General features: G+C 42.3%; 1 protein-coding gene across 1 annotated transcript; it reads right to left on the bottom strand.

Annotated features, from left to right (window-relative positions):
• Positions 1–1780: 1780 nt before the first annotated feature.
• LOC145389838 (uncharacterized) lies at positions 1781–22962 on the bottom strand (the record flags this gene model as incomplete). Its single annotated transcript, XM_080264974.1, has 8 exons — positions 22947–22962; positions 21628–21808; positions 19134–19287; positions 11981–12166; positions 6988–7224; positions 4502–4623; positions 2612–2751; positions 1781–1886 (listed from the first exon to the last, which is right to left on the bottom strand). Coding segments are annotated over exons 1-8 (1137 nt in total), but the record flags the coding sequence as incomplete, so codon positions are not given.
• Between the last annotated feature and the right edge of the window lie 338 nt (positions 22963–23300).

Genomic DNA, 23300 nt, shown 5'->3' with positions numbered 1-23300 from the left:
GAAGTCCCTGTGAAAACTCTTGAAAATGGTTCGTCTCGTCTGCTTCTCGGAACAGATGTGGAGTACGATTTCCTAGGGTTTGACATGGATGACTTCCATGCACGGCTACGTACGCACGGCGACGATGTTGATGTGGACGATGTTCGTGAGTGGTTGGACGACGACGAGGGCGATCCTGGGTATCAGACGTTATCTGATATCGAGATCGCGTCTTCGGTTGCTGGTGTCAGTCCCGAACTTGAAGATTCCGACGACGAAGGCGATGATGATGCAGACTCCGCCCAGCAGGACACTACTCCAGCCATCCCCAAGCTGAGCGCACTCCGGGAACATCTAGAGTTCGTCCTAGACTACCTGGAACACCCGGACTGCGACAGGGAGATGGGGCCCTTGGGACTCGTGGAGGAAGTGCGTACTTTCCGGCAGCGCATCATCAATCGCCAGAATCGTCGGTCCTTGCGTCAGTCAACGATTGACAGTTTTTTCAGGCCCGTGACCCCCGCTGTGCCAAGCCCTGGTTCCACTCCGTTGCCTCCCCAAGACAGGCCCTCATGCTCCGAGCCACAGCCCAGCACATCAGCTACAGTGGAGTCACCGCTCGACGTGAGTTTGCGGCTGTCTTCAGAGTCTTCTGTAGTCGGTACGCCATCACCACTACCCACCGATGCATCCCTTGGACGCCTGCCAGTGATACTCTCGGGCTCTGACAGTGAATAAACAGCAAGAACTTCTCCACTAGACCACACGGGAATTTTGAGTGTTGTGCAGTGAAAAAAACGGTGTGTTGTGTTAAGGTTTTCAAGTTGGGAGAAAAGACTAAGTAGAAAAGAAATTTAACGTAACTAACCTTCTTTGTTTTGGCTTTGGAAACTTAAAAAACTTGGGAAAAGTTAATGTGCAACACTTAAATTTAATGGAACATTATTTGGACTAAAGTGAACACTGTGAAAAGAACGGACTTCTGTGTGTTAGTGACTAAGTTCAGTGCAAGACTTCAGGAAGAGTGTAGTGCAAGTGCTTCAGGAAATCGTTCTTACTGTCAGAGTCCGAGAGGAGGCGGTTATTCATCGAGGTGGCCAGGGACTTGCTGTAAGTAGCCAAAATGTTTCATGTTGTACTATTTTCCATACTATATTTACCAGAATGTTTCATATTGTATTTTTTCCCATACTATACTTACCAGAAAGTGTCATACTGTACTTCTTTCCATACTAAACTTACCTCATGCATGTGCAGTAGGAATGTGTTTTTCAGAGTTCGGTTAGGTTCGGTTAGGTTAGGTTCGGTTAGAGTCCATAAGTACCAGAATGTTTATTAATGTATGAACATACTTCTAAACCCACATTTTATGTGTCTATTGCATTTATTTCAGTCATTTATGTGCCTTATTGGTGTGATTTGGGTGTTAAATATGTGCTATGCATGTCCGGAGGGAGTTGTATAGGTGTTTCTCTGTGTTAGGGTCCGTAAGTACAAGTCCATAAGCTGGGGCCCAATATCCGGACAAAACCAATATCCGAACCTACCGATGGCTCTATTGATCCGGATATTGGAGTGATTACTGTACTTGAATATATATATATATATATATATATATATATATGATATATATACCTCTCCAGTCCTTCCTTCCATCTCATCCTCAGCCTCCCCCATCCCCTTCCACCTCACCTACACTCTGCTAGTCAGTGTCTCTTCTCCATTCCCTCCAAATGGCCAGACCTTCTCAAGGTATTTCTCATAATACTTTCCATCACATGATACATTGCATAATAATTACCTTAAGCCATGCAAAGGAAGGCATGTTGTCTCGTGTTATGGCCCCGTGTAGATAGATTAGTATGTAGTCCTCTGCAATTAACTGGTCTAGTGTTGTCAGCACATACCTGTACAAGTAATATATAAGTTTCATATACCTTTGTGCCATTAATGTATTAGGTGGTCCATCTATTGTGCTCTCCAGTCTTGTCTGTTGCAGGAAGGACTGTCTACTAATGTGAGGAACAAAGTCATTTTGGCTGCCTCATGAAATTATTAATTAACTGTACAGTCAGTGAACATAATAGAATAAACAGTAAAAGGCATGAAAAAGGCTATGGGAAGTAGAAAATGATGCAGGGTATGCACTATACTATTTTTACTATAACATGGCTCAGATTTTTGTCCTTTAGTGGCTTATTTCATGTTGCTAGTGGGAGAAAAAGACAATACTACACCTGAACATCCTTTTCATAGCATATCTTTATAGGTGACATCATATTCTAGTGTTAATTTATTGTTACAACTCATCATTAATGATGTTGACATGGTAGTTTTAGGCCAAGTTAGAGTTAAAAGGATATAGTATTGCTGACTGAGCTGTCCCAGCAACACATGAACTATGGTTGCATAATACATGGATCACCCTTGATAAGTTTCACTTATATATTTTATTAAGACTTTATACAAGTTTCATATACTGTACTTGTATTTCCATTGTGTAAGTTAGCAGTACCAGTCATATAAAAGTAGCTGATACTTTATTTATATTTCCATATAAATCACTGTTCCAGCATTAGGCCTACATTATTTTAAAATACAGTAATTTCATTCAAGATGGAAGAAAACTTACATGAAGAGGTTGTCCATGACATAATCATAGTCTTTGCGTGACCTGTCAGGGAGGAAGCAGGCAGAAAAGACGATGATGGCCTCATTAGCCCCTGAATAGTAACCCCCGTGGCTCAACACTTTTTTGTACAGCTCAATCACCTGCAACATTATCATCACCATCATCATCATCATCATCATCATCATCATCATCATCCCAACCTCTTTTCCCATACAAGGGTGGGGTGAGGTAGGGTTAAGAGAGCAATAAAAAACACTAATAAACTAGAGGGAGAACTATCTAATTTCTGCCTAGTTAACTAGGCTGCACTCTCATTCACTCACCATTCATGCTCCTGGGATTCTGACTCCACCTTGCAGTCACAATCCTTACAGAGAGAGTGATGGCCTTGAGAGAGGGGGGGAGAACCAACACATCATCCATTTTGGGATGAGATACCCTAGAAAATATGAGTATGAAACGTATTGAAGACGAGGAAAATTTATATAATTAATGCTGAACGTAAGAAAGCTAAAGATAGCGACATACAGTTAACAAATTAGAAAACTGCCAAATTTCACAACATCAAAAGCAGTGTTTTGGTGATGAGACTTACGGCAGTGTCTGAGGGGCAGGACTCTCATCGGATGACATGGATTCCTAATTTTGAGCATCCTGTAAGTTTTTTAAAATTTGCCTCCATTTGCTGTGACAGATAATGATGCATTCTAGAAGATGTGGCAGCACATACAAGAGAGTTTGCTGTATATGCACAATATATTGTATATATATATATAGAGAGAGAGAGAGAGAGAGGAAGTGAGGAGTGTGTGCTGCAGCACAAGCTATTGATTTGTGATATGGTGTTTAAAGAACAAGTGATGAAAAAGAGGACTTATGTACCTAGGAGGAAAATATGGAAGCTGGAAAATCAAGTAGTAAGGGATGTCTTCTATAGCGAGATGAGGAGAGTGGTGGCTGAACAAGGAGTCGTAGACCGAGGCGGTAATGAACAGTACAGAGCCCTTAAGAACAATCTCTTGAGAGTTACTGATGTAATGTGTGGTTGGGCAAGAGGACCACCAAGACATAAAGTAGCTTGGTGGTGGGATGAGGGTGTAGAAGCTGCAATTAAGATGAAAAGACTTTTCTGGGAATGGAAGAAGGATGGTAGCAAGGAGGAATACTTGGCTGCCAAGCGTAGGGCTAGAAGAGAGGTATACAGGGTGAAGTCTGAGTCACAGAGACTTTTTCTTGATAACCTAAACCAAGGGTCTATCATTAATTTTAGTATTTGCCCCAAGTAACTGTACTCCTTGACTACTTCAAGAATTTCTTCTGGTATACTGATGATGCTCTTTGGTATGTGAAGATTACACATTACAGTAGTTTTAGTCCAGTTCATCTTTAGCCCTACTTTGAGCCTTTCTCTGTTCGGGTCATTTAACGTTTCTTGCAATAAATGTACCATCATGCAATCCCATTTTGCCCATATAAAAAGGAGTCCTGAGGCCCAGGCAAAGGCTACCCATTCCTAATATTTATAGGCAATGGTGACCAGCCCCACTTTCACGTGAGTGGCATTGTGCAAGCAAAGAGCCCCCAACTTCCTCCTCAGATGAAACCCATAGAGGCTCCATCTGGTCACAGTGCCTTAACCCACTAAACCACCAAAAACCATTTGGTTATACAGATATACTGACTGAAAGTATCCAAGCAGATGTTGCTCATAAAGGTGTACAGTACGTACTATGGGTGGATGGGGTTAACTGCTCACACAATACCATTCTGGGACAATAGATTGGTCATTCTCACTTCAAAAATCAGGAATTAAGTAGACCAACCCAGGGTCCCTATGTTCCTGGTGGGGCAATAAAAGATTGGATGATGGATAAATGATGATGTACTGACCTTCATGTCAATCCTCCGTTCAATTCCAGATATGACAACTGATCGCCATGACCGTTCCTCACTGGTTTCCTGCACTGCTGTGTACTCAGGTAGTGGCTCTATCCTTGGCTGAGGACCCAGACCTGAATCAAGATAGAAGGGTCTTGTTATCTATTCTTTTTTCTTCTTCTTCTTCTTCTTTTTTTTTTTTGAGAAGGGATGTCTTCATGTTGTGTCACTGATATAACCAGGCAACTCCACTGCCTGATAATGCTAATGCCCCTGAACTCTCATCCTATCCCCTGAAAAGAGGTTGATGGACTGCAGGGGAAGGACAATGTACACCTGCAGTCCACTGGGTTCATGTTTCAGATGAGCATGATGGCACAACAACAGCATTTCCCCCCCCCCCCCCAAATAAAGCCACTGTAAGTTACAGAAAGATTGAGTGTTAAAGTTCTTTTGTCACCTGTAAAGCTCACTTGCCAATTTCCCTGTTTCGGTAGTAGATGGATGGCTATCATCAACTCGGGAGATACTACCATGAGAGTGGTATGTGATTACAAGCTCTGTAACAAGGCACATAATCATCATTCTCAGGCATGAAACTTTGACAAATTGTTAGAATCCAGGTTGAGACATTTATATTGTTACAAAGCTTACCGAACATCTCTGATATCTTTTTTCAGCAGTTATCAGCAACTGTAGGAAAGTAATTAGCTAGTTTTGGCACTTAATTTAGTTGCCAGTTCATATAAAACATAAGTAATACCATGATCAACCCTGTATAGTATGACGATTCCACGAGAGGAAACATGGCATCATTTTGCTTGTGCATGTACCTTATATATCCTACTGGCTGCATGGAAAAAACTGTGATATTATGGAACTTATCACTGTAGTGCATTTATTTTAGGTGAATAACCAAGGGGACGCATTCCTGCCTAATAACTATAGATTCATGAAATTCATGCAAGGTCACATGCTATAAAACTGTTTCAAAGAAACTTGGATTTTCATACAAAATCCATAATGTCTACCCTAATGAGCAGTTAGCTGTAATTTGCAAGTCATGTGCAGTCTCAGCATAAATAATGCTTTCCCATGTGGAGTGGATGTGGAGATGTTCCACTAAAACAACTGGACAAAATTCAGAGCAAAGCTATAAGAATAATTAATAATCCTGCAATTATAAATTAACTACCTCTCTTACAAGTAAGACAAAGTATTGCCTCCCTTGAATTATTTTACAGATACTTTTATGGCAAATTCTCAGACAAAGTTGCATCCATTGTGCCACCTCTCCATACATTCCTCTGTGCTACATGGGCATCTGGTAGCACCATGATTTGACTGTCACACTGCCATATTGTAGAACTTCTGCGTATCAGAATTCCTTTATTCTCCAAACTACTTCTCTCTGGAACTTGATTCCCCAGATTTTTCCCCCAAACTTCAGCCTTCAGCAGTTTAAGTCAAACTGTTGCAGAGTTTTTATGAATGGAGGATACCTGTAATTTGGTGTATGATATTTTGTTTTATTTGGTTTTTCCTTCCTCTGTTTGTCTTTTGTTTAGAAAAAAAAAAAAAAGGACAAGAACCCAGTAAATTGCAGGTTGAAGTTGCCCTTGCATTCAATCCTCCTCCTTTCAGGGGATAGGAAGACTGGGAGGGCTTGTATAACTGGGCCGTAGTATCACCCCATTACACTGGTGTCACCTTGTGAAGCCATCCCTATCCAGAACCATGCAACCTTTTGATACAGCCAGACCAATTGTCAGTCAGCAATACTCACACTCCATGATGGATTTCACCATGGGTGTCTGGAGAGGGGGGCAAGGGGGGCAGCTGCCCCACCTTAGAATTCCAAAGTGTGTCTGGAACTTTTCCGGACGTCACGTATATTTTCGTTCCTTTGAGTTATAGCACATCAGCATATGAAGACTTTTCGTCTGCAATTTAAGTACATCTTGATACTATATTTTATAGTGAATTATATGTTCGGTCGGCACATATATGTATAATTTCTTTTATTTTGCCCCCCCTTACAAAAAATCCTGCAGATGCCCCTGGATTTCACAGTTCATCCAGTGTATCTGTGTCAACACGGGTGAGCACATTGGTGAACTCGCCACATGAAAGCATCTGTGTATCATCTTCATCACTGTCACATAGGTTCTTTTCATGTAACCTTTTGTTGTAACCAAACAGCTCTTAGCAATACTTACATTCCATAATGGATTCCTGCCGTACATCTAGTGTGTCTGCATCATCAATGAACTTGTCTTGTGAAAGCACCTGTGCGTGATTGTCATTATTTCATATAACCCTTTGATATATTCAGACCAGGTGATGACATAATTATGGAGGTATGCAAAATGTAGGAGGACTGCTTGATGTAACAGAATGGGTTAAGGTAAGCCTGTGCCCATGGTCAGACACGATGAAATGGCTGTTAATCCTTTGCCCAGAGTTAACACATAAAGAAAAAGAGAAAAAAAACTCACGCTCCATGATGGATTCCTCTAGTTCATCCGGTGTGTCTATGTCATCTGGCGTAAGCATATCAGTGAACTCATCATGTGAGAGCATCTGTGCGTCATCGTCGTCGTCGTCATCATCGTCATTGGTGTGTTGGCTGAGGGAGGAGAGGGAGTGTTGGTCGTCCTCCACTGCCACTGTCAGAAGCTCCTCTGTCACTGTCAAACGTTTCTTCCGGGTCACCTCCAAGCTTGACGGACGCTCTGTAGAAGAGATGCTCAAAAATAAGAAACTGGGAGTGAGATTCTTGAACATAACTGTATTTATGATCAAGGGCCTGTTATAACTGTGATATGTATTCCCAGGAAGGACAAAGAAAGGACAGTACAGTGTCTTCCCATGTCTCTTGTTCTTCCCAGAAAAAGAAATCTTGGTTATGAGAGATATTATCGTAGGTTAATATATACAGTATATTTTTTGAGGGAAGAACAAGAAACGGGCAGTAAAGAATCTCTCATATCTCTGGTTCTTCCTGTAAAATACATATAAGTTATAACAGGGAATCGATTGCAAATGTGTTTGAGAATCCCACCTTGGGATTGGATTCATAAATACACATAGCCCCGTATTCTCTCTGGTTAAGTAGGCCCCCCTAGATTTTATCTGTGTGTCTGATATAATGTACCATTGTATCTCTGTTTCTAATATACTGTTGATATATACAGTTAACTTTTGTGGTAGATGGGGGGGACAATCATCCTGTCACTCAGTGTAGGGATGCCCTATGGTCTCTACACTGAGTGACAAGCCTAAAGGTTTCCTGTACCCTGGAAACCATTTACTACACTGGGTGGCAACCATATAACTGGGTTTTTTGGCAAGGTTAAGTATACCCCAGATTCCCCTATCAAAAATCACTTAATCATGGCAAATGTTTTGGAGAGCCTCAGAGGACCCAATATCAGCCAAGGACCCCAACCAAATGGACAGGTTTCATGGCCATGTGGAATGTGAGAGGTGTGAATCAGGACAGCAAGAGGGCGAAGTGGTGAATGTGTTCAAGAGTGCGAGATATGCCATGATGACACTGTGTGAAACAAAGATGAAAGGGTGTGCAGTGGAGGAGTGGGAGGGTGTAAAGTGTGTGAGGTCAGGCATGAATGGGTGAGGAAGATGCAAGGAAGGAGTTGCTTTGTTGATGAATGAGGTGTGGCAGAATGGAATGAGAGATTACAAATGTGTCACCTTGAGATGTATGTATGTCATGTTCAAGTTTGAGAAGGTGAAAGTGGCTGCCACTGTGATTCTAGCATATGCACAGTGTGATGACAGGAGTGAGAGAGAGAAAGACAGGTTTTGGAATGAGCTGGATGAAGCAGTGGGAGAAATGCCTAGGAGCTAGAAAGTGATTGTAATGGGCAATATGAATGGAAGAGTAGGCACTGGTCCTGAGGATGACATAATGGGTTGTAATGGAGTACCAGGAGAAATTGATAACGGGAAGCAACTGAAGGATATATGTCAGGAAAGAAGGTCCTGCATTTGTAACTCGTATTTCAAACACAGAGATGCACATAAATATACATGGTATAGAGGGAATGGGGATCAAGTTGAATGAAGCCTGATTGATTATGTGCTTGTGGAGGTCGATGCTGGGAATGGTTGCTGATACGAAGGCAGTAAGAGGACGATGTGGTCTGTCAGATCATATGATTGTGGTATGCAAGATCAAGCTGAAAGGAGTGAGGTGGACCAGGAGAGAGAGGAGCAGTCAGGGAGAAAGTCTGAAAGTTGAGAATCTGAGGATCACAGAAATGGATGAATACAGGACCAAAGTAGGGGAGGAGTTAGAATCAGTATAATGGAATGAAATGGATCCGGACAGCCTGTAGAATGCATATAGGGATTGCTTAGTTAGGAATGCTGAAGTGGTGTGTGGTGTGGCAAGAGTAACAACAAAGAAGAAAGGTACGGCATGGTGACGTGAAGAGATTAAGAGAGCGGTGAAGGAAAAGAGAACGAAGTGGCTGGAGTGGTTAAAGGACAGGGGTTCAATTGAAATAAGAACTGAATATATTGAGTGCAAGAAGCACGTAAAGAGACTAGTGAAGAGGAAAAGGAGATAAATGATGATCAAGGAAGAAAAATGAATGCAAATTGCTCTGAAAATAGAAAGTTATACTGGAAAGAGGTGCATAAATGTAGAAGTGACAGTGGAAAGAAATGTGAAAGAGTGAAGGCCGTAAGTGGTAGATTTTTAACCCATGGGGATGAAGTAGGGACAAGAGGGAGAGAATATTTTGAAAGCTTGGTGAATAAATATAGAGAGAGCAGAGCCACTGTAAACATGATTGAGGATGCGCAGAGGAATGCAGTGATAGGAAACGTGACACTTGCACAGGTGAAGAATGCTGTGAAGTGGCTGAAACATGGGAAAGTAGCTGAGGTGTATGCAAAGATAATTAAGTGTAGTGGAGAGAGCAGAATGAAGTGCTTTTTGGAGATATGTAAGAAGGCATGGATGAGTGAAACTGTGCCAGCAGATTGGAAAAAGGCTGTGATTGTACACCGGCAGTTGAGCAAAGTGGGTACGAGGATTATTGTGGCATAAGTTTATTAAGTGTGGTAGGGAAGGTATTTGGAAGAATTATTATAGAGAAAGTAAGAAAGATATCAGAAGTCCTAGTGAGTGGTGAACAGGGTGGCTTTAGGAGTGCCAGAGAATGTGTGGATCAAATATTTGCAGTGAGACAAATAGTGGAGAAGGCTTGTGAGGACTTTAAGGTGTTTATGGCATTCAAGGATCTGGAAAAAGCATACAGCAAAGTAGATAGAGAAGGATTATGGAAGATTTTGCACATGTATGATGTAGTTGGGAAACTGCTAGGTGCCATCAAGAGTTTTTATGACAGCAATGAAGCATGTGTAAGGGTAAATGGGCATCTAAGTGAATGGTTCATGATCGGTGTGGGTGTGTGACAAGGTTGTGTGATGTCCCCATGGTTGTTCAGTATATATATGGATGGGGTGATGAGAGAAGTAAAAACATGAGTAATGGAGAGAGGGATGGCATTGGTACTGAATGGTGATGGATGGAATATCTCAAATTTGTTGTATGCTGATGATGGAGTACTACTTGCAAATACTGGACAAGAACTTAGTAGACTAGTGCAGAGTTTTGCAGATGTCTGTGACTGTCGTGCCTTGAAAGTAAATGTAGAAAAGAGTAAAGTGATGGTTATTGAGAAAGAAGGTGACTCCCAGTGTGATGTTACAGTGAATGGAGAAAGACTGCAATTGGTGAGAGAGTTCAAGTACCTGGGTACAGTGATAGAAAAGAGAGGAAAATGTGCAAAAAAAGTGGAAAGTCAAGTGACACAAGGAAGTAAAGAAGCTGGTGCTATTAAGACCTTGATAACAAACAGAGGCTTGAGTGTTGCAGCTGTGCGAGGCTAACATGAAGAAGTGTTCGTGCCAACTTTAACATATGGATGTGAGAGTATGGTGTGGCATGAAAATGAAAAGTCAAGAGTGAGAGCAGTAGAGATGGGACTGCTGAGGATTGTATGTGGAGTACAGAGAGTGGATAGGATACAAAATAATGATTCGTGAACAATGTGGAGTGAGGAAGTCTGTGGACACCAGAGTCAGAGAGAGTGCACTGAGATGGTATGGTCATATGGAGAGAATGGATAACAATAGAGTGGTGCAAAAGGTATATCTGAGCAAATTTGATGAAGGGAGGAGGCGAGGTAGGCCAAGGAGAAGGTGGAGGGGTATGGTGGATGAGTGTGTGAGGAAGAAAGGTATGGAAGTCAGTGAGGCTAGGTAACTGACAGGAGATCGAGCTGGCTTGATGAATGTTGTGAGAAGAAGCTCATGATCAGGGATTTGGCACCCCTTTTTAACGTGACAGCATCCAGAGTGATTATATTGGATACGTTTATGTGAAACTACAGAGTGTGGTGAATGTTTTTAACGTATCAGATAGATCCAGGATTCTGGAGGCTTGAATGATGAGTGAATGGAAGCATGGACCATTGTACTGGGCAAATTTGGGCTGTCTAGACATTGCTGCTCCTCACCCTGCCCTAGTATGGGAAAAGAGGTCTGGATGATACTGACTTTCAGTTATCTGCCATCACAATATATGGCTGAAGGCAGTATCTGGCGCTGCTGTCTCAGCTCTGTTAAAGCAATATCATTCATGGGAAAGTTTTTAGGATAGAGGGTCGACAGGGATAGTAACACAGTATCCTGCTCAACGCTGAATGTCGAGCCGATGGAGGGTATTATGCAATATCTGGTGTTTCACTTTATTTGGCATAGGGCTTGGCTGAATTATGTGGGATAACTGAAAGTTTACTGTACACATTTACAGTCACACTCTTCAGCCAGTCATCTGGAACAACACACTGATATATAATTGAGTTTTTCAAATCAGCAACTAAACCCACTCATATATATCTCCTGAGGCCTTCAGCTTTTCAGCAGTAAATCCAGAAACACCCACCACCTTCCCCAACTGCATATTGCCTATCGCTCTGCTCCCAGTATCAGCATCAATCAAAGTTCAAGGGCCAAACTTTGGATCTGTTGACTCTAAACTTTCCCTGTTCCAGTCAGACTCCTCATTCAGCAAACAGTTATAATGCTCTCTCCAGGGATCTTTAATATCTTCACTGTCTACCATTACCATTTTTTCATCATTCTTCATATACTGCTTACCTATGATATCCCTGTTTTCCTTTTTTGTCTGATTTTCTACCTTAAATACCACGTTCTTCCTTTTCAGATGAATAATGTTGGCAGTGATGATGATGATGATGATGATGATGATGATGATGATGATGATGATGATGGTCCTTTATGTATTATAAGTTGATGATGATGATGGTGGTGGTGGATCCTTGATGCTTCCTAAGTTTATAGTGATGATGATGACAATGAGAGTGATGATGTTGATGAAGATTCTTTACATATCCTAAGTTGATGATGAGAATAATGATGATCCTTTACCTTTCCTAAGGGTGACCTGGCCGGTTGGGGGTGAGACAACAGCGGTGTAGAGAGAATAATCGTCCTCTGTAGGGGTGACAGGTGGCTGTGAGGTTTCTTCCCTCTCTGCAAGTCGCACTCCCCCACACTCCTCACTGCCAGGCTCCACCAGGTATCGGAGGGTTGTCGGGGAGCTTGGGAAGTCCACTGGGGGTTGACAGGAAGGGAAATTGACAGATAGACTGATGCTTTAGTTTACTGGATGAATAAGTAGATTAGACAGATTGGTAGTTAGAATTATAGACTGTTTTTTACAATTGACTTATATGATCACATGCTTTTATGTCTGTAACATTTAGCACATTTTTTTCATTGGTGTTTTTCACTGCTACATTGCCCATTTTTCTCATTATACCTGTATGTTCATTTCCTCACTTATATGATTGCTAGAACACTAAATTCATTAAAAAATCATTTGTTATACAATCCATCCACCCATCCATCATCCAATCCTACATTGCCCCTTGAGGAGTGTAGGAGCCCGGGGCTAGGCAGTTGGTCCTGACATTTAAGATGAGAGTGACCAGCCTCACTCATCCCTGAATGGCACTACATGAGCAATCAACCCCAACCATCCCCTGGATATAAACCTTCACCGCTCAACCCCTATCACTCCTTGGATATAAACCTTCACCGGCTCAATCTGATTGGAGTGCAATAATTACCCACAAAACCACCAGGAGCCAAAATTTGGTTATATGGTTACCACCCAGTGTAGTAAATGATTTCCTGGTGTACAGGAAACCATCTGGCTTGTCACTCAGTGTAGAGTCACCCACAGGCAGAAGGAAGAGGAAAGAATGAAGGAAAGAAAGACAGAAGAAGGAGTGTAAAGTTACCCATAGGCAGAAAGACAAGGAAAGAATGAAGGAATGGAAGACAGAAGAGGATGGAAGGAAAGAAGGATGGAGGAGAGGAAAGGGCAGACACCCAACAGCAGCACTACACTGAGTGAGTGGATGGTGAGCATTCCCACCCACTTTCAAAGATGCATCCCATTCATATAATGATGGCATGCTGTTGATAAATAAGTAGACATTTTGTTGACCACAATAACATTCCTCTGTAGGCATAAATTTATAAAACTGCATTTTTCTTTTCTCCATCCAGTTGACACTACATCAAACTCAGTCTGTAACTTGCTTAACATCATACATGTACCATGTCCACTAACAATACAGAATATATAGAAGAGTATGTATAATGCATGAATATTATAACCTCTTTCATGTTGTCTCTATATCAGAAAGGGTGTACTCAGGGTGTGTGTGAAGCTGAAGGGTGTATTATTATTATTTTTATTATTATTATTATTATTCTGTGGTAGGTGGGGGCACTCACCATCCACTCATTCAGTGTAATGCTGCTCGCGGGTGCCAGCCCTTTCCTCTCCTCCTTCCTTCTTTCCATCCTTCCTCTTCTGTCTTTCTTTCCTCTTCCTTCGGTCTGTGGGTGACTCTACTGTACATTGAGTGACAAGCCAAATGATTTCCTGTACACCAGGAAGCCAAATGCTGCACTTGGTGGTAACTATATAACCAGATTATGGCGCCTGTGTTTAGTTGGTCATTAAGGCACTCCAATCGGATTGAGCCGATGGAAATTTATATCCAAGGGATGGTTGGAGTTTATTGCTCATGTAATGCCACTCAGGGATGAGTGCGACCAGTCACACTCATCATCAATGTCAGGACCAACCTGCCTTGCCCAGGGCTCCTACTCTCCTCGTGGGGCAACACAGGATTAGATGATGGATGGATGGATGGATTATTATTATTATTGTTATTATTACATGATTGGATGATGGATGGATGGATTATTATTATAATTATTATTATCATTATTATCATGATAGAGAAGTTAGAAGGAGAGTGGAAGATAAAAACGGTAGATTGATGGTGGAGAGGGGAGAAAAAGTGAGTAGACGGAGAGAACGCCTTAAGGAACTGTTAAACATAGAGAATGAAAGTAATGTGAGTATAAGTGGCTTGGGAGTGGCTGGGAGCAGGAGGTAGGTGAGAAGGGAGGAAGAGATCGGTAGGATGGAAGTAGTGGAAGCAATGAAGTAAGTGAAAATGGGGAAAGCTCTAGGAATTGATGAGGTGTGTGGTGAAATGTTAAAGCATGGGGAAGAGATAGTAGTGAAATGGATATGGAAGATGTGAAGATTGGCTTGGTAGGAAGATAGAATCCTAGAGGATTGTAAGTCATGTATAATTTTTCCCCTGTACAAAGGAAAAGGTGAAAAAGAAGTGTGTATCAATCATAGGGGTATTTGTGTAATAGGAACAGTATATGGTAGGATGCTTACTGACAGAGTTAGAGAAATAACAAAGGAATAAGTTGGAGAAGAAGAGGGAGATTTTAGGAAGGGAAGAGGTTGTGTAAATCAGGTACTCATCCTTAGGTCTTTAGTGGAAAAGTTTCTAGAGAAGGGAAAGAAGTTGTATGCAGCCTTCATGGATTTGGAGAAGGTATATGACAGAATGGATAAACATAGCATGTGGAAAATATTAAAAATATACAGTAAAAGTCCTGCAATCTGAATGACAGGGGACTGAGGGTCTTTTGAACACCTTTTTTTTTTTTTTTTTTTTTTTTTTTTTTTTTGACTATTGAGAGGGACCTCAGAAAACATTAGAAATATGTACATGATCATTAAATAAACACTTAATATAATATGGGTCATTGTTTTACTCGCTGGAAATGCATAAAGGTGTAGCTGAATAGTTGCAGGCAGTTATTCCAAGTCCAAGAGCAAGTCCAAGCCAGATAAATCCTTTGATAAAGCCCAGACAAAGCCCAGAGAAAAAATCCACTTGATAACTTAGTTTTCACTCAGTTAACTAAACAGTAACTTACTGTAATTCACTTAATTTTCACTTAATACACTTATATTTATTACTGCATTTAAAATTATCTGCCAGCTCAAAAAATTTGGAGTATTGGGATATTCAGATTATTGGTGGTTGGATTAAAGGACTTTTACTTAATAGAGTAAATGGGAAGCTGCTGAATGCTGTGAAGAATATGTATGAGGGTGCTAAGGCTGCAGTGCGTGTGGATGGTGAACTAAGTGAATTTTTCTATCTGAATGTTGGATTCAAACAGGGATGTGTCATGACTCCATCACTGTTCAATCTGTATATGGATAGGATTATAAAAGAGATGCAAGGTAGGGAAGTGAATACTGGTGCAGCCCTAATGAGAGAGAGCAGCATTTGGAAACTTCCTGTTCTGTTGTTTGCAGATAATACCGGTACTGTATTGTTAAGAAAAGACAAAGGGGAACTGCAAGGCTTGGTGAAAGAGTTTGGGAAAGCGTATAAGAAATGGAATCTAAAGGTGAACATAGGGAAAAGTAAAGTTATGGTCTTGGAGAGAAATGAAGTCACTGAATGGTCTGTGAGGTTGGATGATGTGGAAATGGAAAATGTGAGTCTGTTTAAGTACAGTACTTGGGTAGTGTGATGAGTAATGGTGGAAATTTGGAGGATGAAGTGCTTCAAAGGGTACAACAGGGAAGAAAGGTTGCTGGTGCTTTGAAAACGGTGATAAAAAATAGAGAAGTGAGCATGGAAGTAAAAAAGCCGCTCCATGAGAGTATTGTGAAACCTGCTGTAACATATGGAAGCAAAGCTTGTGCCTTGTTGGAAGGACACAAGTCAAGTGTGACAGCAGTGGAAATGAGTTATTTGAGAGGAGCATGTGGAGTTACATGGAGAGACAGACAAATGAGGAAGTGAAGAAGCATTGTGGTGTGGATGTGTATGTGACAGAAAGGATTAGGAGAAATACACTGGCCATGTGGAAACAATGGAGAGTGAGAGACTAATGAGGAGAGTGTATGTGAGTGAGGTGGAGGAGGGGAGAGGGAGGAGGAGGCCAAGAATGAGATGGAGGGATGGAATAGAGAGGTATGTGAGAGGGGTGTGTGAGCTGAGGGGAGGGCAGTGAAATGGCAAGGGACAAGGTGAGGTGGAAGTGATTTGTTTGTGGCTACCCTTTACAGGATCAAGGCGACTGGGAGCTGATAGATAGGAAGATAGATAGTAGTAGTAGTATTAGTATTAGGATTAGTATCAGTATTGTTATTACTATTATTACAGTACAGTAAATGTCCTCTAATACGAATCACATGGAACTGAGGGTCTTTTGATTGTTTTTTTTAGGACTATTAAGAGGGGCCTTTGAAAACATTTCAAATATGTACATGATCTTTAAATAAACACATAAATGATATGAATTATTGTTTTACTCACTGGAAATGCATAGAAGTGTAGATGAATAGATGAAGGCACGTATATCCAAGTCCATGGGCAAGTCCAAACCAGATAAATCCTTAGATATAGCCCAGAAGAATTGGAAAAACACCAGAAAAAATAGAAAATTTTTGCCTTGGCAAATTCTGAATATTGGGATTTTCGGATTATTGGTGGTCGGATTGGAGGACTTTTACTGTATTATTAATATTACTATTCTATCTATCCATCTATCTATCTATTGCCAGATGGCTCAATCCCATAAGGGGTGACCACAAACAAATGGCCTCCGTGTCGCCCAGTCCCCCGCCATTTCACTGCCCTCCTCCTAGCTCAAAACCTCCTCTCTCATATACCTCTCCACTCCATCCCTCCATCTCATCCTCAGCTGCCCCCTCCCTCTCCCCTTCACTCACATACACTCTCCTCATTAGTCTCTCACTCTCCATCCTCTCCACATGGCCAAACCACCCCAGTGTATTTCTCCTAACGCTCTCTATCACATCCACATCCACACCACAGTGCTCTTTTACTTTCTTATTTGTCAGACTGTCTCTCCATGTAACCTCACATGCTCCTCTCAAATAACTCATTTCCATTGCCATCACTCATGACTTGTGTCCTTCCAACAAGGTCCAAGCTTCACTTCCATATGTTAGAGTTGGCATCACAATACAGTACTATCATGCACGCACTTTTTTAAAATATCATGCTCAGTTCCCTATTTCTTATCGCTGCTTTCAAAGAACCAGCAACCTCTCTTCCTTGCTGCACCTTTTCAAGCACTTCATCCTCCAGACTCGCACCCTTACTCATCACACTACCCAAGTACTCGTGCTTAAATGCACTCACATTTTCCATTTCCTCGTCATCCTACCTCACTGTACATTCATTGACTTCATTCCTCTTGAAGACCATAAATTTATTCTTTCCTACATTATTATTATGGAGAATGTGAGTACATTCAAGTACTTGGGTAGTGTGATGAGTAAGAATGGAACTTTGGGGGATGAAGTATGTGAAAGGGTACAGCAGGGAAGGAAGGTTGTTGGTTCACTGAAAGCAGTGATGAGAAATAGGAAGGTGAGTGTGTAAGTTAAGAAGTCACTGCATGATAGTATTGTGATCCCTACCCTGACGTATGGAAGTGAGGCGTGGACCTTGCAAGAGGGAAACAAGTCAAGAGTGAGAGCAGTGGAAATGAGTTACTTGAGAGGAGCATGTGGAGTGACATGGAAGGACAGATTGATGAATGAAGAAGAGAAGGAACATTGTGGGGTGGATGTGGTTGAGAAGATTAGGAGAAATACACTGAGGTGGTTTGGACATGTGGAGAGAATGGAGAGTGAAAGTCTGACTAAGAGGGTGTATGTAGGTGAGGTGGAGGGAGGGAGAGGGAGGGTTAGACCGAGGATGAGGTGGAGGGATGAAGTTGAGAGGTACCGGTATATGAGGGAGGAAGGGGTGAGTTGGGGGGAGGGTAGTCAAATGGTGGGTGACAGAGCGACTTGGAGGCGTTTTGTCTGCGGCCACCCTTTGCGGAATTAGGGCGTCGGGCTATAGATAGATAGATAGATAGATGATATGGGAGGAAATATTGTACTGAACAGCAGAATTATTATGACTCCTATGCCCACAAACGTCAGCTGTGTTTACAGCCACAGCCCTTGCATCTACTTCTTCCCCATCTGACCACTGTCACTCCATCCCTCACTCACCACTCAGCTGTTTTGCAGAAAATAAAATAAATATGTAGGAATTGCAGGCACAGTAATTTTGTCTGGCAAAACAAACATTTATTCCTGTCAACTAGATTTCTCTTCTTTGCCAGAGCAAATGCAATGACGAGTGAGTGCCCTGGGACACCACTTATCCCCCAGCCTCAAAGAGACCCATGATGATGGCTCAACAGGACCTGGTACTCAATAAGGTTAGTTACACCTGTTTGGTTAGTGTGTTACATCTACTCAACCTCTGATCACTCTTTCAGTCATACTCATAGGTGATACGGTGATGGAAAGTAGTCAGCTAAGGCATTAAAGGAGGTCTAGGGACCAGTCTAAGGTTCTATCTATTTATCTATAGCCCGACGCCCAAATCCCGCAAAGGGTGGCCGCAGACAAAACGCCTCCAAGTCGCTCTGTCACCCACCATTTGACTACCCTCCCCCCAACTCACTCTCCCCTCCTTCATATACCTCTCAACTCCATCCCTCCACCTCATCCTTGGTCTACCCCTCCCTCTCCCTCCCTCCACCTCACCTACATACACCCTCTTAGTCAGTCTTTCATTCTCCATTCTCTCCACATGTCTAAGGTTGCTGTTGTTACTTTTACAGAGGGGGAAGGGTGTGGGTTCCACTTGGCCTCAAACATAGCCTTATTAAACCCATGTTTTAATTGTCCCGGTATCCCATAAATCATTATCCAATCCACGTTCCATAATTTAACCCCATCGGATAATGGTGGTGTGCTGTACTGGCATTATTCTTAGGCATCAGAGTATTGAATCACCCTGTAGAAACTTGAAGCCTGCTTTTAAATGCAGAACTTGGGGAGGCAGGAGGGAGGGTTGTACCTTACCTGTCACTGGTTCACAGATCGCTGTCTCTGTCTGTCTGTACCTCATAAATGTTCATTAAAAAAAAGATCAGTATTACTGTCAGGAACTGTGCATTACTTGTCTCTGGCCGACAGATTTCTCTGTTAGGCACGGTGTACTGCGGGTGTGTGATGCTGAGGACAGGAATGAGAATTGCAGATGGATGCTGCAGATGATAAGATGTAAAGTTTTGCAAATGGCTGTACACAACCTGTCTGGGAATACATTACCTGTCTCTAACTGTACCTTACCTGTTTCTGGCTCATAGATCTCTGTGTCAGGTAGGGTGTACTCTGGATGTGTGAGGTTGAGAGGTGTGCCCCTGTGTGCGATGGGGGCCTCCGCTCCACTGAGGGCAAACATCTCCTCCTCCTCCTCCATCGCAGCGCCCACCAGGCGCCCATTCTGCTTGAACACAGCATTAATGTCTGCAGTTCACTGAGATGGTTAACCATGTTGAAAATATGGAGAATGACAGACTGACCAGGAGAGGGAATGTCAGTGAGGCAGAGGGTAGGGGGAGTGGGAGACCATGCATGAGATGAAGGAATGGGGTGGAAAGGTATATGAGAGAGGGGATATGAGCTGGAGAAAGAGAGAGCAGCCTCTTGGCAGAGGACAGGGTGACATGGAGATGATTCATTTGTGATTATGTTTTCCATGATTAAGGTGTCTTGCTATAGGCAGATTGATGGTGAATTGTTTAGCAATGAAGATAGTATTAGCATTAGAATAGTTTAAAAGAAAGAAAAAACCTGTCTGACACTATACTGCTTTACTGTACACAACAAGTTCAAGTGTTGTATAAGAAACTTTAATTTCTTACTCCTTATTTTAATTTTTTACTCTTTATTTTGAATGTTTACCAGGAGTAGACTGTAGCACCAGTTGAACAGGGCGGCACTTCTGAGGTGGAGGGCAAGCTTGTGCCAGGGAGAGCTGAAGCCCTCATTTCACCAGCCCTCAGGAATTGATCCTTACCATCCCCCTTTGCTGAACATTTTCAGTGCTTTCATTTACACAGAGAGTAGGCCAGCATATTCTCTTAATACCAGTACCTTCAACTGTCTACACCATACTATATGCACGTAAAATATCACACCTCCTATTTCCATTCCCTTTACCAATGGCCGCTACATTAACATCAGCAAACGAGGTGATATCTCGGATTGCCACCACCGGCAAGGTAGGGCTGGCAGCACAGGGTCCTCCTGGTTGCCATGAAGCGACTGTACCAGCAGCAACTGTTGCAAATTCTGTTCTTGCTTGTCAGCGGAGAAGAGCAGGTGCAGCCTTATTCTTCGCCAGTGTCCGTGCTTTTGGTACCAATTAGAATTCAGTTCATTTTTTCCTACAGTCCATATCCTCTCTAGCCTTGTTCCTCACAGAACCCCAAATTTCTCCCTCTACTGAATTTCCCCATTTTGTTTTCCTGGTTACCATCTCCTCACAAACTTCTGTAACAAGGGCGGCACCTGTTGTTATACCAAATCTGAATATGCAGTTGACACTGTTTTAAACTTCACCTCAACTAATTTTGATTACTCACTGTGTAAACTAAATTATCTAAATATTACCAAATGTGTCTGTGTAGTCTATCACTCCCCCAATGCTTCTTCAGAACCCAGTGTATTTGACTCCATATCCACACAGTTGAGTAACTTTAACTTTGTCCTTAGCACCAAGATTACCATTTTGGGTGATTTTAACGTACTTAATGTTGAATGGTTATTGCGTTCTGCCAGGATTGACGATGCTGGTCTAGAGTGCGAGCCGTTTGCAGAATCATTTAATCTCACACAGTTGGTAAAGCAACTAACCAGAATACCAGATAATCCTGGCCATAATGCCCATCTCTTGGATCTGTTCCAGACAAATAATCCAGATCAATACAGGATAGAAGTACTGTCACCACTTGGATCCTCTGACCACAGTCTCATCAAAGCCTCATTAGTCAGCCCCCCCAGACCTCCCTATTCTGAACCTGTCAAGGTGACCCAATGGCACATTGATTATCTTGCTGACATTCCATGGCAGGCTATCTTCTCTAGTGATGTCAATTCTGTCCAGTCCCACATTAATGACTTAATACTGCCTGGTATAGATTTATTCATACCAGGTCAACAGTTAAGTAAAAGATCAAACTCTCCAAAATGGTTTGATAACAACTGTGCCAGAGCAATGGCCCAAAAGTCATTACCATTTTTTTTTTTTTTTTTACGTGTCCGACTCTGAGCAGAGGTTCAGGGCCTATTTCTTGGGGGCAGTGGCCTATCTCAAGGCCCAGTAGTCCTCCTACACCTCCACATGTCACCACTTTGGCACTAACACCCACTGTCCATATTGAATACATGCTAGGGCTGTCTCATACAGGACTGGTGTACTGGTATTAGCGGGGGTACTTTTATGACATGTCGGCGGGTCATCTGGTAGATCAGGAAAGTCTGCTTTTTAGGAAATTCAAATCCTTAAACTGTTCCCTGCCCCAGCCGGGATTCAATCCTGGGTCCATCAGGACTGCAAGCCGCCTCTCTACCGATTCAGCCACCGCATATAACTCTTACGTGTACGAAAAGTGTTAAGGATATGTATGATAAAAATGGTTTAATATATGGGACAGTACAAGTTTGACTCATTCCTGTGAAGATACAATTAGGTAAGAACACACACACACACACACACACACACACACACAATGTATACATTATCATTACCTCAGTGCAGTCTGTATCACTAAAGTCTTACCTGCATGGGGAACCTGAGAGGGTCTCGAACAGACTGCTGGTAGGAGTAAATAGGAGGTGGGATGGATGTGTGATCTGAGAGGGGAGACTGGTTGGCAAGGGTACCACTGCTGCTGCTGCCACCTTCAGACAAGTCCATGCTCTCTTCACTGCCTGGCTCTCCTGCACCCTCACCCTCCCACCTGAAGAAACGTGAAGCTGTAAGAGTTACTCCCCTCTTTGGAGTGTAGGGATTCAAGACCATGTTATCATAGTCCAAAACATTTAGAGATAGGAGAGAGTAAATGGTAATAGTCAATCCCATGTTGCCCCCTTTAGAATGTATGGGTCTGAGTCTTGGCTACCCTTTTGTATTGTATGATATTGATTATAAAGACATCGACATGCTTGCATTCATCGGCTTCGGTCGCCTAATGACAACTCTAGACACTACTTGATCTCATGCAGCCACTTTGTTGTATGCTTTTTCCAGATCCATGAAAGCCATAAACACCTTATGGTCCTTCTCACAAGTTTTCTTTGTTATCTGTCTCACTGCAAATATTTGATCCACACATCCTCTGCCACTCCTAAAGCCACCCTGTTTATCACTTACTAGGACTTCTGATTTCTCTCTTACTTTCTCTGTAATAATTCTTCCATACACCTTCCCTACCACACTCAGTGAACTTATGCCATGATAATTCATGCACTCACTTCACTCACTGTTATTTTTTTACAGGGGTACAATCACAGCCATTTTTCACTCTGCAGGCACAGTTTCACTCATCCATGCCTTCTTATATATCTCCAACAAGCATTTAATTCCTCTCTCACCACTACACTTAATCATCTCTGCATACACGTCATCAACCCCAGCTGCTTTCCCATTTTTCAGCCGCTTCACAGCAATCTTCACCTGTGCGAGTGTCACGTCTCCTGGCACTGCATGCCTTCTCTGCACACCCCTAAAACCAATCATGTTCACAGCCACTCTGCTCCCTCTATTCCCATTTATCAGGCTTTCAAAATATTCTTTCCATCTCGTCCTTGCTTCATCCCCATGGGTTAATAATCTACCACCTACATCCTTCACACCATCACATTGTCTTTCTTTTTTTCACTTCTACATTCCTGCATCGTTCCAGAAGGAGAGTTAATGAGACAAAAAGCCTTTGACTCCACCTTGTTGAGAAGAGTGTATGTGAGGAGCCTCCCCACACAAGAGAGTTATACTCTACACAGGGGCGAATAAAACATTGTGTGTGTGTGTGTGTGTGTGTGTGTGTGTGTGTGTGTGTGTGTGTGTGTGTAATACTCACACGTGTGGCCGCTACTCACGTGTCGTTCATCTTCACCTAGAAAGAAAAAAAAGAACAGGTTAGAGATAACTCTCTAAGTACAAACTCATTATGGGATCTGGCTATAGATAGATGGATAGACAATTTTTTGTTGTTTCCTTTTTGTCATTTTTTTGCTTACCTTTTGGGGTTCTCTTTTTATCAACTTTATTTTGCCATTTCCATTTTTCTTGTCTGTCTATTTTGTTTAATTTTCTCTATAAAGGCTCCAACATGCTTGCATGAGTCAGACTTAGTCACTTAATTACAGCTGTCTGTGCTGCTCAGTCCCTGGCAGCCTCCCTATTCAGTCCTTTATCCCAGAGGTCACACTCTATGACCTCATCCCAGGTCT

This window comes from Coenobita brevimanus, unplaced genomic scaffold (assembly GCF_032717465.1).
Source record: "Coenobita brevimanus isolate Jiangsu-jjx unplaced genomic scaffold, ASM3271746v2 jjx.HiC_scaffold_2540, whole genome shotgun sequence".
NCBI classification, from domain to species: Eukaryota; Metazoa; Arthropoda; class Malacostraca; order Decapoda; family Coenobitidae; genus Coenobita; species Coenobita brevimanus.
This window is presented reverse-complemented; position numbering and strand designations above follow the sequence as displayed.